This window comes from Larus michahellis, chromosome 2 (assembly GCF_964199755.1).
Source record: "Larus michahellis chromosome 2, bLarMic1.1, whole genome shotgun sequence".
Classification (NCBI taxonomy): Eukaryota; Metazoa; Chordata; class Aves; order Charadriiformes; family Laridae; genus Larus; species Larus michahellis.
Genome location: NC_133897.1, coordinates 165,110,747 through 165,124,555, shown reverse-complemented (window position 1 = coordinate 165,124,555; position 13,809 = coordinate 165,110,747). Strand labels below are relative to the sequence as shown.

Below are 13,809 nucleotides of genomic sequence, written 5' to 3'. Positions count from 1 at the left end.
TCATCCACTTAGATGGATGTCCAGCTCTTGGGCCTGGGAGAAGGACAAGGTGTTGGGAGGCACCACTGGGACTGAAGCAAATGATGCTCATGTGCTGCTGTCGGACACAGCGTGTTGGGCTTGATGGAACCCCTTCTGACTTGGTTTCCATGAACTTACTAAACACGGCTTCTGTTTCATTCTTGTGGGCTTGAAAGAATTATTATTACTTTTTTTACATTTCACTATGCACTGTGTTGCTTCTGGAAGATCATTTAGAGGTTTGATAAGATGTGTGAACTGATCTAAGAGTTCGCTGTCACCTCACCAAAAGCATGATTCCACTCCTACACGTGTCAGCTTCCCCCTCTGCTCAAGATTTAGTGCTTCCTTAATTATCTTCTTGCAGTTAGTTTTCTGCTTGCTTAATTTGCAGAATTGGGGTCTTAAACAATTTCTTTGGGATATAAAATAAGAAATTTGGGGAAACAATGTCATCCTGGAAAAAAAAAAAAAAAAATTCCCTTTTGCCTGACTCACTCCAGTAGCCCACCTGTGGCTCCTGTAGAACTTGCTGTTGGTATTTTCTGAAATTCTGAGCAAGAATCATGAGCTTGGGCATGTGCGTGTGTGTGTATGTGCGTGTGTGTGTATATGCGTGTGTCTATGCACACACTCGCACACGAGCATTTCCAGTAGGAATTTTTCAGACCGTGGCAGGGTGAGAAGCGAAGGGACTGTGAATTCCTGGGAGGAGTGTCTGGGAGCAGTGATAGCCCCCGCTCCCGCTGAGCGCTAAACGTGGGACTGGCAGGGATCTGCCGCCTTGCAGGGAGACAAGCCGGACCTTCTGCTGCGTGGTGAGGCAGCAGCTCTCAGCTCCTGCTGGCTTTCTAATCTGCATCGGAGCAGGACAGCCTGGCTCGCGGCACCTGAAAGGTTGCTAATCCACGAGCTGCTAACACATTTGAATTTTAGTTACCGCAAGTTAGACCTTTTTAGGGTCTGAACATGGCAATCTGTTATGCTGTTTTTCCTTTCTTGGGCAAGACATCGTCAAACTATGAAATGTACTTCAGGAACAAACAAGTAGGACATTTGTTTTGTTTGAGAATCTTCCCAAATAATTGTTTCTTGCCTCATTTTCTGTGTGATCTGTGCTGAATGTCAGGAGAAAATGAGTGGGGGGAAGAGGGGGAAGGAAACCAAGGGGCTGTGATGTGACCTACCAAATCCTGGCCGTTGAGGCATTAAATAGGATGAAAGTCTAAGATGATTTTCCAGTTGTAGATGGAGAGTGACTTTTAAAGGCTGCTGGTGGGTTTTTTGAACAAATACATCTTGCTTTCATCCACAAATCTGCTTTTTATATTTTGGCTTTTATGTTACTCTGTTTTACATGAAGGAAATAGTGGCTTAATTCTGATAAGATGCATGGAAATGTATTTACTGATGTTTTGTGAAGCCAGGCTGGTAAAACTTCAGAAATTGTAAATGGTTGCCTGAAATAGCAGCTTACAATTGAACATGTTTAGTATTCTTAATAAAGGTGATACCTGATTTATTGCTTAGTATTCTGTATAGGGTATTACATGGTAATATTTTTCTTTAAAAATATCTATTGCATTTTACGTCTTGTAAGGAGTGTATGTTTCTCTGTTTTAGGGCATAATTCAGAAGATTGTGGACAGTCACAAAGTGAAAAATGTGGCCTGCTATGGGTTACGGCTCAGTCATCTGCAGTCTGAGGAGGTTCACTGGCTACACCTGGACATGGGGGTGTCCAATGTGAGAGAGAAATTTGAACTAGCCCACCCTCCAGAAGAATGGAAGTAAGAGTATAAATCTGTTCAGTGCCAAAATCGAGTCACATAAGTCCTTTTGCCTTGTGTTAAGAAACAACTCTATAATTTTGCTTTATTAAGGGAGATCCTCTTGTGGTGTAATAGAGGTGATGGAACGGGGAAAAAACCCCACAGCTTTTCACATCAAAGAGTTAAAAGAAGTGAAGAACACTTTTGTTATTGTAAGGGGCTTCCTGGAAACTGAGGAGAACAGATGAGTGTTCTTATCTGGGATTTAGAGGAGGCATGAAGTAGGAGCAGAAATCTCCTAGCCGTTTGTCCTCAAAAACCTGCAAAAATTGTGATAAGTGTCTGGTGAACCAGCCCCATCTCAGGTTTTGTCATCCTTAAAAGTTTTAGGACAGGAATCCTATTTGTGGTATAAGCACTCCGCCAATGATATAAAAGGATAAATCTTGTTATTTAAATGAAAACAAGAGAATATTGTTAAGTACTGGATGCATTTAGATAGAGACTAAGTAGGAGAAAGGTAATTTGAAACAAGTGAAATGCAGTGAATAGATCAGTTTATCCCTCTGCAGTTATAAAATGATTTATTGGGTAATTAATGGAGGCCCAGAGTGATGAGGAACATCTGCCTTTCTTCTAACTGGGATATTCCATTATTCCAGGAGCAATGGACAATAGAAAGGTAGCTGCAGAACTTGGTTTTTTTTCATAGCTGAAGTACATTTGCTGAGGTATTTTCATGATACCAGTTAGTTGGTTAAAAGAAGCGCTATGACCCGTGCTCTCTGTTGAAGGCTGAGTTTTCTTCATCTTTTTATCAGAGTAAGCTGAAAAGGCAAAGAACAAGGAGAGAACTTAGGCTGGACAGGAAGAAGGGAAAATTGTCCACTTTCCTGGTAGAAAGACAAGAGGAAACTAAAATTACTTGTAAGAGGACACAATAGTCTACTAGAGAAGATGGGGGAGCTCAGAGTTTTAAAATGCTATTAAACTATGGTTACTAGTTCATTGCAGGGGGGTTGTGCATGTTTTTCTGTGGTTTCTGTTTATAACCACGATTTGTGCGGAAGTCCCTAGTTATTTTGAAGGCTACACATATCTTCTGCAAAATTATTGTAAATAGCCTCTACTTAATTTCTTGCAAATGGAGTTATAATATACTAGCAGATGTCACAGTTGCTAATCTTCAGTTTATAAATTCTCTTTAGGGGCCCGATGTTAACAAACGCAGCAAAGTCAAACAAGTTAGGAATGTTTAAAACTCAAGTTTCAGATGTGTTGCACATTCTCTTCTGTGCATGTGACACTTCGGTGTTTCTGTATATGCATCAATATTTTTCCTTCGGTACCTTACAAGAAATTTGTCATTGATAATACTGTGCAATCCCAGTTTAGGAAGTAGGGAATTCCTGAATCCTTTCCATGATCATAGTGTAACCTGAATATAGATGTGAATAATCGATGCTCTGGAAATCTGTTACATAGTGTACAGGTGTCAGTTCCAGTTTTATTAAGCGGTGCAACTCACATGGCACGCATTGCAGAACAAAGTTAATCAGTTGTAAAAGCAAAATTAGATGATTGTTTTGAAGTTTGTGGACAGGAATTGTATCAAATACTCCTGAAAGAGCTATGATAAGATGTAAATTATTTAATACCTTTCCAGAGTGTCATTTAGTGTTTTATCGAACACATACAGCCTGGCATACCTTTTAAACCCATAGAGATTTGCAGTGCATAATCAAAACGCTGCTGTCATATTTGTAATACCATAACACAGAGTGTTTAAGATCATATGACAGTACTTGTAAAAATATTTAGATTAGTAAAGGGGGAGAAGTCTTGGAATGGTTCTTAAATTAAAAGCATCCTATAGTGTTAATGAATCAGTAACTGACTCTGATGCGATTATTTTTATTTTTTTTACTCATCTAAATTAAAGGGGCTGTATATTCAGTGTTCAGAAGTTAGATCTCGGACATTCTCCTGGGCTAATCCAGATACTAGAAGTTACGCTGATCGTCAGTAGTAGGTTGTACACAAAAGTTAACCAGAAAAAGGTCAGTTTCCCGTATGTGCAGCTTTTGTTTGGTGCTGCGCTGCTTGTGATCCTGCAGAGGATGGGCTCGTGAAGGGGAGGACTAGGGATGGGACTCGGCTTCAGATGGCACAGCTGTAGTTAGAGCTTAGGAAAAGTAAATAATAGGGGCCTTTAGGGCAACAAGGCCAACCGCAATTCTGTCACTTCAAATTTTCTTCCCTCTTTCTGTGGCAAACAGTTCACTTGCAGGAGCACACACAATTTAGCTTTGCCAAACTGGATAACCTCAATTACGTGGCAAAAGAGGAACAGGAAATCATTGCTTACTGGAAGTCTTTTTTTTTTTTTTTTCCCCACCCTCATGTTTGCTTTTATATACTACTTTGACCTTCTTTTTGCTAAAAAAAGGTTTGGATTTTGCACAAGATAGGAGACTTTTGAACTATCTAGTAGCTTTAAAAAAACCCAAACAAACAGTAAAGTCCTAATACTTCATTTTTTCCTACAAAGAAAGATTCGCCCTAAAATTCAGATAAAAGCTTTCTGATAACTGTGCCTGTGTCTTCACTGTATGTTTACTTCAGGAATGTTCATGTTAATTAACTGTATCAAACAAAATATTCTTTTTTCCATTGTGTTTTATTCTCTAGCAATGAAGATAATTCTGTCCGGCACCAGAAAATTTCGAATGTGTCTCAATCATGGTGCCAAAAGTGATCAGAGTTATAATTATTGGAACTGTTTGCTTATTTATTTGTAGTAGTTTGTTCAGGAAATAAGTATTCTGGAGTCTGCTGTGTTTTCTGTACTGTCTTATTTCTTTGAGTTATACAAGATTTAGCACTACAGAAGCATTGTATAATTTCAATATAATTTGATGTCATTGCTTTAGAATAACTGTAGTCTTCCAAATGCAGGCTGAGAGTTTTGTTCATTACTGAATGCAAATAATATGGCTGCTTTTAGGTTTATCGTACAGTAGTATAAATTGTTCAATGTTCCTTAAGCATTGTATGAAGGCCTGTGTACCTGTCCATGCAAGATGATCCCAGGTGACAAGTGAAATACAAACAAAATCCAGGGCTTTTTCATGGGAAGGCAATAAAGACTGGAGTGGATTTGTTTGCTTCAGGTTTCCTCTTAGAGTTTACGCTAGCAAGGCAGACCTGGGCATGTATTAAACTCACTTTTTAATGAAGTAATTAGTCTTCGCTTGTGGTATTATTATTTTAATGACTGGATGCCAAGGGCATGAGGGTGAAAGATGAAAGAGCCTTCCTCCCTTAACCTTCACCTGTACCCTGTACAGCCAGGTGAACTAGGGTTAGCGGGATGTGGGACTCTTAAATCATAGCATCAACTGGTCACTTTTGGTAATACTGAGCCTTCAGCAGCAATCCCAGCAGCTATCCTTTGTCTCTAAAAATGGTATGTGCCAAAACACTGTTACATTTGCTGGTCTTTTTTGTTCCACAAGAGGAGAATCAAGAGGTTTGAGTAATGAATTGTTCCCCATGGCGTTAGACATCTTCCAGTTCTATACTTAAGGCTTGTCGGTAAAGCAGGTCCTTGTGAGCGGGCAACATTCATGCTTTGGCTCTGACAGGTAGAAGATGCCCCAAAGAAGCCCCAGTGCTTTAGCAATCCTGTACTGTAAGTTTTGATAGCTGCAATACAAGTGCCTTGGCACTGACACAAGGGCCAGACCACCTGCGGAATTATTTAATGAGTTGACTAAGTTGATCTAAAAGCTTGGTACCTCTCCGCGGTCTGCCTTCTCCCCTCTTGCTTCCCGTTATCCAGTCCCTTCCCTTTTCTTCTGTGAGCCTTAATGCTTGTCTGATCCCCCAGCAAACTGATTCAGTTCATTAAACTCATATAAGGCTGTTTTCTTGCTCCTTTGTCTGCCCTTTTTGTTCCCATTTCTCCTTTCTGGTCACTTTTCTGCTCACGTGAACCACATCAGAGCTTGCTGGAAGCAACCATGGTTGGGACGGGTGAGATTGTTTCCTTCAGTGCCACGAAATATTAACAGTTGGATCATCCTTTCCTTTTTTGCTACACAAACTGCCTGGGTAGTGTTTGTATAGATGCAGAGCAGCAAGTAGAATAGTAGTCGTCTGCTTTTATCAAACATAGGGGAAGTCATCGTCAGCTGGTATACTTGCTCAAAAAGCAGACATGGTTTGTGAGAAAGAGACTTGTCGTTCTCATCAGTTGTCTGCGTTTCAAACACAGTAGATTTAGAAGATATTGGCAATCAAGCCCATCCTTGAGTTGGCCTTTGGAAGTCAGCCTCTTCATTCCCATAGGCAATAGTCGGAGATTAGGTTATTAAGGTTATAAATAGATAATGAAGGTCACTCTCAGTGACTGTCCCAACCAAGCTGTTTCGCCTTACCTGATTTTCTCATGAGATCCTGTTGCAAACAGCAGTACTTTTCGTGGCTGCTCAGTTAAGTCGACAGCTCCCTGTAAAGCAGAAAGATTGCTTTTCCTATATTGTTTTTAATTCCAGAGAGTAAAGGTGTTCTACATCCTGGTCTAGATCAGGGTGACTGAGGCAATATGTATGCTGCTGAAGGTCTGAGATCAATTCCATTTGCATTTCTTCAGGCCTCTGACTTCTGGCTTGTAGGATGACTGAAAAATAGGAAAAGAGGTGGTGTGGAGTGCCTGCCAGTCAGTATTTCTTCTTAGTACACCAGGAGACCAAATAAAGGATGCTTTTCATTTGTATAGTGTGAAAATTCAACCCCATCTTCAGTATCTGTTATTAAATAAGACATCTGAAACACATGCAGTGAATCATAACACTTCCCTTCCAGCATTTAGAAGGTCGTCTTTGTCGGGCACTTGATACCCTTGTGGTGGGTTGACCTTGGTTGGCTGCCAGAGCCCACCCAGCCACTCTCACTCCCTCTCCTCATCAGGACGGGGAGAAAACAGGATGAGAAAACCTGCGCGTCAAGAATAAAGACAGATCACTTACCAAGTGTGGTCACAGGCAAAACGGACTCTAATTCAGGAAAATCCATTTAATTTCTTGCCAATTAATATAGATTGAGGTAGTGATAAACAAAGACAAACATTAATAAACACATCCCCCCTCCCCTTCTTCCCAGGCCCAGTTTCTCCCCTTCACTCCCGGCTCCTCTCCCCCAAACAGTGCTGGGGATGGGGGTTGTGGTCAGGATGAAAAGCTGGATGTGACCTGGCAATGACCCAGAAAGCCAACCACATCCTGGGCTGCATCAAAAGGAGCATGGCCAGCAGGGCAAGGGAGGGGATTCTGCCCCTCTGCTCTGCTCTGCTCTTGTGAGACCCCACCTGCAGTGCTGTGTCCAGCTCTGGGGCCCCCAACCTGTTGGAGTGGATTCAGGGGAGGCCAAGAAGATGCTCCGAGGGCTGGAGCACCTCTGCTGTGAGGACAGGCTGAGAGAGCTGGGCTTGTTCAGCCTGGAGAAGAGAAGGCTCTGAAGAGACCTTACAGCCCCTTCCAGTACCTAAAAGGGGCTACAAGAAAGCTGTAAAGAAAGACTTTTTAGCAGGGCCTGTTGTGACAGTATATGGGGTAATTGCTTTAAACTAAAAGAGGGAAGATTTAGAGTAGATATAAGGAAGCAATTTTTTACGCTGAGGGTGGTGAGACGCTGGCCCAGGTCGCCCAGAGAGGTGGTAGATGCCCCATCCCTGGAAACATTCAAGGCCATGTTGGATGAGGCTCTGAGCAACCTGATCTAGTTGAAGATGTCCTGCTCATCACAGGGGGGTTGGACTAGATGACCTTTAAATGTCCCTTCCAACCCAAACTATTCTGTGATCCCAGCCCCTCGGGGCCGCTCCTCCCTCCTCACCCGTCTCCCTGCTCCAGCGCGGGCCCTGCCCCGGGCTGCAGTCCTTCAGGGACAACCTGCTCCCGCCTGGGCTCTCCACGGCCGCAGCTCCTGCAGGAAATATCCCCCCGCTGCGGCCTGGGGCCCTCCCCGGCCTGCAGGGGGGGTCTCTGCTCCAGCGGGGTCTCTGCAGGGCTGCAGGGGATCCCTGCTCCGGGCCTGCAGCACCTCCTGCCCTCCTCCTCCTCCGCCCTGGGGCTCCCTCTGCTGCTGCTCCCTCCTTGCCTTCCTCCTCCTCTGCCTGGGCCGCCTTCGGCCCTTTCGCAAACCTCTTTTCCCCCCGGCGCCCCCAGCTTGGCTGAGGGGCTCAGCTGTGTCCTGCGCTGGGGCCCTTGGAGCCGGCTGGGACCGGCTGTGTCCGGCACGGGGCAGCCCCGGCCGCTCCACACACAGGCAGAGCCCTGACAGGGCCTGGGTACCCAGTACAGCCCCTTGGGGTAGGTACACTTACTAACTTTTCTTTGCTTTGAAATCTTTGAAAATATCTTGTCCATTAACTGTCCCCCAGAAGCGCCGTGTGCTGATATTCTGCCTTGTGCATAAACCATGTAGAAATCCATTCAGATAAAGCCATAGCTTTTGTGCTCAAGGAAGTGGCCAGTGGTGGTTTGCAGGATACTGAATTTTCCTTAGTTGACTTCACTCTCTGATTTACAAATTCTCTTGTCCCATGGTAATGCCCTCAAGTTGCACACCAGCCTTTTTTGATATGTATTTGGCAGTCCCTCGCAATGATTTATCAGAGCAATAATAAAATAGATACCAGAATTTGTATTAACATCCAATAATCTGACAAAGTGCAGCTCTGATGGGAAGGGATGAAAATGTTTTAATTAAGTGGGAGGTGCTGCAAGACAGATAACCAGTTAGCCAGTCACCTTCAAGTATCCGATTAGCCAACTTTTCTTTGCTCAGAGGTTGGATCTTCACTTTTGAATAATACTCTTTTTCCTACTTGCTGTTTCATGTGGAAACCTGCTGCCATGGAGAGGAATTCAAATAGATAAAGGATGAGAGAATAGAAGAAAAGGCACTTGGGAAACTGTGAGAAATCCATAAGGACAGTTTTCAGAGAGCAGTGTTGGTTTTAATCTTAAAATGTAGGATGCGCCGGGTTATAGAGTCAACAAAATGCAAACAAGTAATTTTTTACATAGATTTGTTTTGTTTCATGAGAGTCTTGGTAGTGGTGTTCAGCGGTAGATTTGAGGGGATGTGGCAGAGGCTGGGCGTAGGGAGTTCTGCTTCTGGACACTATGCTCATGCTGCTTTCTCTCCTTAGCCCTTAAACGCTAAAATTTTACTGAATAACTAGATATCTTCTATGTATATGAAAGGTAAACAGTGATCAGTGATAGAAAGTGAATGTGCATGCCTCCTCAATTAGAGTAATTTTTGAGAATTTGTCTTAATTGTGACTTTGAATTTTTTTTGTTTATATGTCTGTGTCGTCGTATCACGGAATGGTTTGGGTTGGAAGGGACTTTAAAGATCATCCAGTTCCAACCCCCTGCCATGGGCAGGGACACCTCCCACTAGAGCAGGTTGCTCAAACCTGTCCTGCCTGGCCTTGAACACCTCCAGGGATGGGGCAGCCACAGCTTCTCTGGGCAACTGTTTCCAGTCTCTCGCCGCCCTCATTGTAAAAAATTTCTCCTCCCTCAGGTTTTTTTCCACCTCTGTTGTGTATCCTGCAGTCTGAAGACTCTTTACTTTAAAAACATGTTTTCTGTGTGTAAGAAGACTGAGCATGCATTTTCCTTTATGACATAAACTTGCCAAGATATGTAAAAACTTAATTCTAAATATTTTATGTGAATGTAATTACAGTTTCTAAATGCTTTCCGTATTTTAATGATTTCTGATGGGACAGTGTGTTTTCAATGAATCTTTCAAAGCAAAGAAGAATACTACAACTTCTGTTTGCCGTGGAATCCTAAGCAGCAGTAACTCCTAGGAACTTTTTATCACATTCCCCTATAAATCTTGATTGCAGGCAGCCAAATCACTTGCTGAAAAGACGTTCTTGTCCTGCCGAAAGCAATAGATTGAAATGTTGCAATATGTGCTCTTACCATCATGAGTAGATTGCTAAATATACTTATTTTGGGGAAGGGCTGTAAGAGTTTTATACTTAGGATATGCTGTATTGGCACACCGAAAGGGATGAGGACATTTATTATCAGAATTTCATTGCAGGAATGTGTTAGAGGGGGAAACATGCAGGGCATGTCAAACATCGTGCGCTGTTACCTCAGGACAAGCAATAGGATTAAATTTAGGGCTTGGAAGTAGTAGTTTTGGGTTTAAGAAGGGATACAAATTTGGTATACGTCATGAATCAAGGCTCATTCTGAATCTGCCTTGCTCTGTGATGTACTATTAACTTGAAAAATATGACTGTCATGGTGAAAACTGCTTCATTCGGCTTCTGCGTACATCTTGGTGATGAATAAGGAAGAAGAAAACCTTTTTACAGAGAAATCCCTTCAAAACCTTTGGCACAATTCAGAGGTGAATATTGCAGCGCTTAATCAGAGGAGGAGTGGAGTCATGTTCCTTGAGTAAGCCCTTGTTTTGTCTGTAGGATGTGGCTCCTGGTGAGTAACAGTGGTTGCCAGTCTCACTTGGAGCAGTGGGATCTGTGTTTTAAGTACCACGCTTGTGATAACCAAAGATAAAAGCTGTTACCAGGGCATCATGTCGGTGGTTATGGCAGCTTGTCTGCTCTCGTCACCTAATTTGGGTTTCCCTTCCTATGGATCTGGCCCTCATAGCTCATCTGCTGCAGGTCTTGGTGCTTCAGTCCCCACTGAAGCTTTGAGAAAGCAGCAGGGGTTTATGTTTGTTTCTGTTGCAAAGGTGCTTTGTAAATATTTTTATGAACTGTCAGATACTACATTCCAGTTCTGCGAGTAATCAAAAGAGAAAATTTCCCCTTAGTTTTCTGAGTTTGTTTCCGATTTTATCCTTATTTTTAAGAATGTTGAAGGCATCTATTTGTGAAGAAATCTCCATTATTTATTTTGTCTCACCAGTTCTCTTTTTCTTGCTTTTCAGATACGAATTGAGAATTCGATATTTGCCAAAAGGATTTCTAAACCAGTTCACTGAGGACAAACCAACTCTAAATTTTTTCTATCAGCAGGTATGTTCCATTCTACTGCTCTTTTCTGTTGCTGGCATAAATTTGGGAAATTCTGGCTTTGTTTATGCCGATAACATGTTACTGCAGAAAACGAAATTGGTAAAATTGAAGGTTGCATATATAAAGCAGAAAGGGCACGAAGCTCATGGCATCTTTTGCCTTGAGAAGTGATAAGGAATATTTTCCAAAGACAAGGTAATTCTGCAGTTGTTGTCTTAACTTGGGTAAAATTTACTATTGTTCAGCTGTCTTCGTATAGTTGTTTCACACTTTATTAAAATGCTGGATTTCTTTATTTTTGCAAGTGCAAATAAGTGGGCAATTTCACTACGACCGTGGAATTTTTTTCCCACCCATATGATTAGGTTGTTTTCTTGATTTGAGTATCTCTTATTGATTAGTGAAACTGCATTACGGTAGAAGTTTCTATAAATAAAGCACCTAAATCTTCGTTTTCTTCACTTAAGTAATTTTAATCACAGGGATATCTCTTAGAGAAGTCTGGATGAGAACTGTTACAGTATCCCCTAATGTTAAGAATCCATGTGTCTCTAAAGATTCAAACTTAAACTTTCTTATTTGCTGCTTGTTAGGTGGGTCTTTTCCAGCGTTAGGATGGTATGCTGTCTGTGTTCATACACCGAAATACTGTTACTGCTTCACAAACAGTTTGTGTTACTCATGGTGACAGGTTTGTGACCCAGATACGTTTTTATGTCAGTTTTAAGCAATACTTTGCACTTCTGTATGGAGGATTAGCTTTAATCTAGATTCTTTAAAGGAGTCATTTTATGGAGTATTGTAACGATAGAGATAAGGTAAGAATGAGAGGCAGAGAGGGCTTGTGAAGTCAGATGAAATGGCAGAGCTCAAGAACTACACCAGGAAAGCTCGGGAGTTTTGTTTTGAAATGGGAATATTATTTTTGGTTTTTTACTTGATGCATTTTGTTGTGTCAAAGGAACAACATTATGAAGTGCTGATAATTTTACTCAAACCCCAAAGGCTTCTACCAGGAAAACTATTCCCATGGGCTGCTGTTCTTTTGTTTGTGTCTCTGCCACATTCCAAAATATCCTGATCTTCGGTTGGTTGCTTGGGGCATACCATAATTCTTGAGCAACATCCCCTAAAATTAGGATATAACTGGAGCTGCTCCAAAGCGTTGGCACGCTTCTGCCCTTGTTAACAGATGCGTTTGCAGATGAGGAACTAGGAAACAGTAATTCTGATTAAATTTTCTTTTTAAGTTTCTAAAAAGAGGAAAACATAATCCTCCCCTTAGTCTAATACTTTATCTGACAGCAGAATATTGAATTAATACGCTCGTATTAATTTCTTAAATGTCTTCTATCTTTGATTGTATACACACATTTCTGCTAAAGGATTTTTAATTATTTTAATGTGTGATGAAATTCTTGTGTTGATGTATGACGGAGTTGACTTCTGAGAAGACAATTCTGGTGCAATTCTGTCTGAACTTAGCATTCTGGTTTAACTGATCTGTGTGATATGCTTGTTTCAGCCTAAAAATGTCTGGATTTTGGTGACTTTTTAGTACTGCCTGCGGTTCTTCTAGTAACAACAAAATCGTGTTCCTCATGCGGTACCTCCGCAGCAGGTGACTGACTTCATTCACATTGGCTTTAAACATAGGAGAGCTGTGTCTTCCATGATGCAGAAGTGGGTGATGAGCTCCAAAATAATTTCCTGAACATCATTTCCCTATCCAAGAGCAGGGAACGCTGCAGCGTCCTCTCATTTGTGCCTCAGAGAACTCTTTCTTTCAAGCACGGAATTTTTTGTAGCATTTTCTGAGAAACACATTTTTACTAAATTTCTGGAAATCATTAGAAACGGGTACAAATGTCTCAGAATAGTAAGAAGGTTTATGAAAGGTAGCAGGAACTGGTATGCAAAGATGACAGCTCCCCGTATCTGACGATGGCCTGTATCCTACTTCTATTATAAAATTAAAATCAGAGGTTCTAGTCTCCTTGCTCTGCACACTATACCTTTTTTTTTCTCTTTTCTTCTCCACCTTATTGTGAGGTATTTCAAACTCTGGTTCTTCAAAAGTCATGGTTCTTGGTTCTGGGGTGCTTCAAGGTATTTGGGTCATCATTGTCACGGAAATCAGGTGCACAACTTTTCAGAGCTGTCTTCTCTGTCCATGACTCTGTTTTGCTCCATAAGTCTCACTTGACCATTTGAATAAATTACAACAATTACTTTTATCTAATAAGAGTGTTAAGGCAACCCCACTGGCTTATGAAAAAAAGGCAGGAAAAGAATTTGTGGAATAATGCCAGATCATAGAACAGACCTAAAACATAGGAGAATGTGGAAAAACAAGGAAAGACAATTTTTCACATTCTGGTCCCCTCTCATTGTTATTCCCACAACATTTTAACATTCTTTTTTGCTAACCACAGCTCACCCTTCGCAATCAGACGTATCATCTCGTATGTAGGCAAGAAGAACAGAATGTATGTAAATCATAGAGTCAGCTAGGTTGGACGGGACCTTTCAGATCATCTGGTCCAACCATCAACCTAACTCTGACAAAAACCATCACTAAACAGTATCTCTAAGCACTGTCTGCCCATCTTTTGCATACATAGATATCTTGAGCTTTCTGCCCAGAAATAACTATGTTAGAAATAATCAACATAGGACCCAGTTACAGAATTAAAAAAAATCCAACAGAATAACTCTTCTGTAATCAAATTGGCTTTTGTAGATGTAAAAGTCAAATATGTTGCTCTTTCGTTATAAATGTTATAAATGAGAAAAAGATTTTGAGGACCAGATGCTGCCTGTGACTAAATCTTTCTTTTCAAATGAGGCTGAGAACCTATTGCTAACTTGATAACGCCTAAACACATGTTGTCTGACTTATTAAAAATGTACATCAAATTAAAAAGTTCA

General features: G+C 41.5%; 1 protein-coding gene across 16 annotated transcripts in view; it reads left to right on the top strand.

Moving 5' to 3' along the window:
* The window catches only part of PTK2 (protein tyrosine kinase 2), a 222,193-nt gene that overhangs the window by 102,257 nt on the left and 106,127 nt on the right, over positions 1-13,809 (top strand). For all 16 annotated transcript variants that reach the window (XM_074577925.1, XM_074577923.1, XM_074577920.1 and 13 more), the window contains 2 exons: positions 1,645-1,811; positions 10,791-10,878. In XM_074577925.1, coding sequence (XP_074434026.1) covers positions 1,645-1,811; positions 10,791-10,878 — 255 coding nt within the window. The remainder of the gene's footprint in view (positions 1-1,644; positions 1,812-10,790; positions 10,879-13,809) is intronic.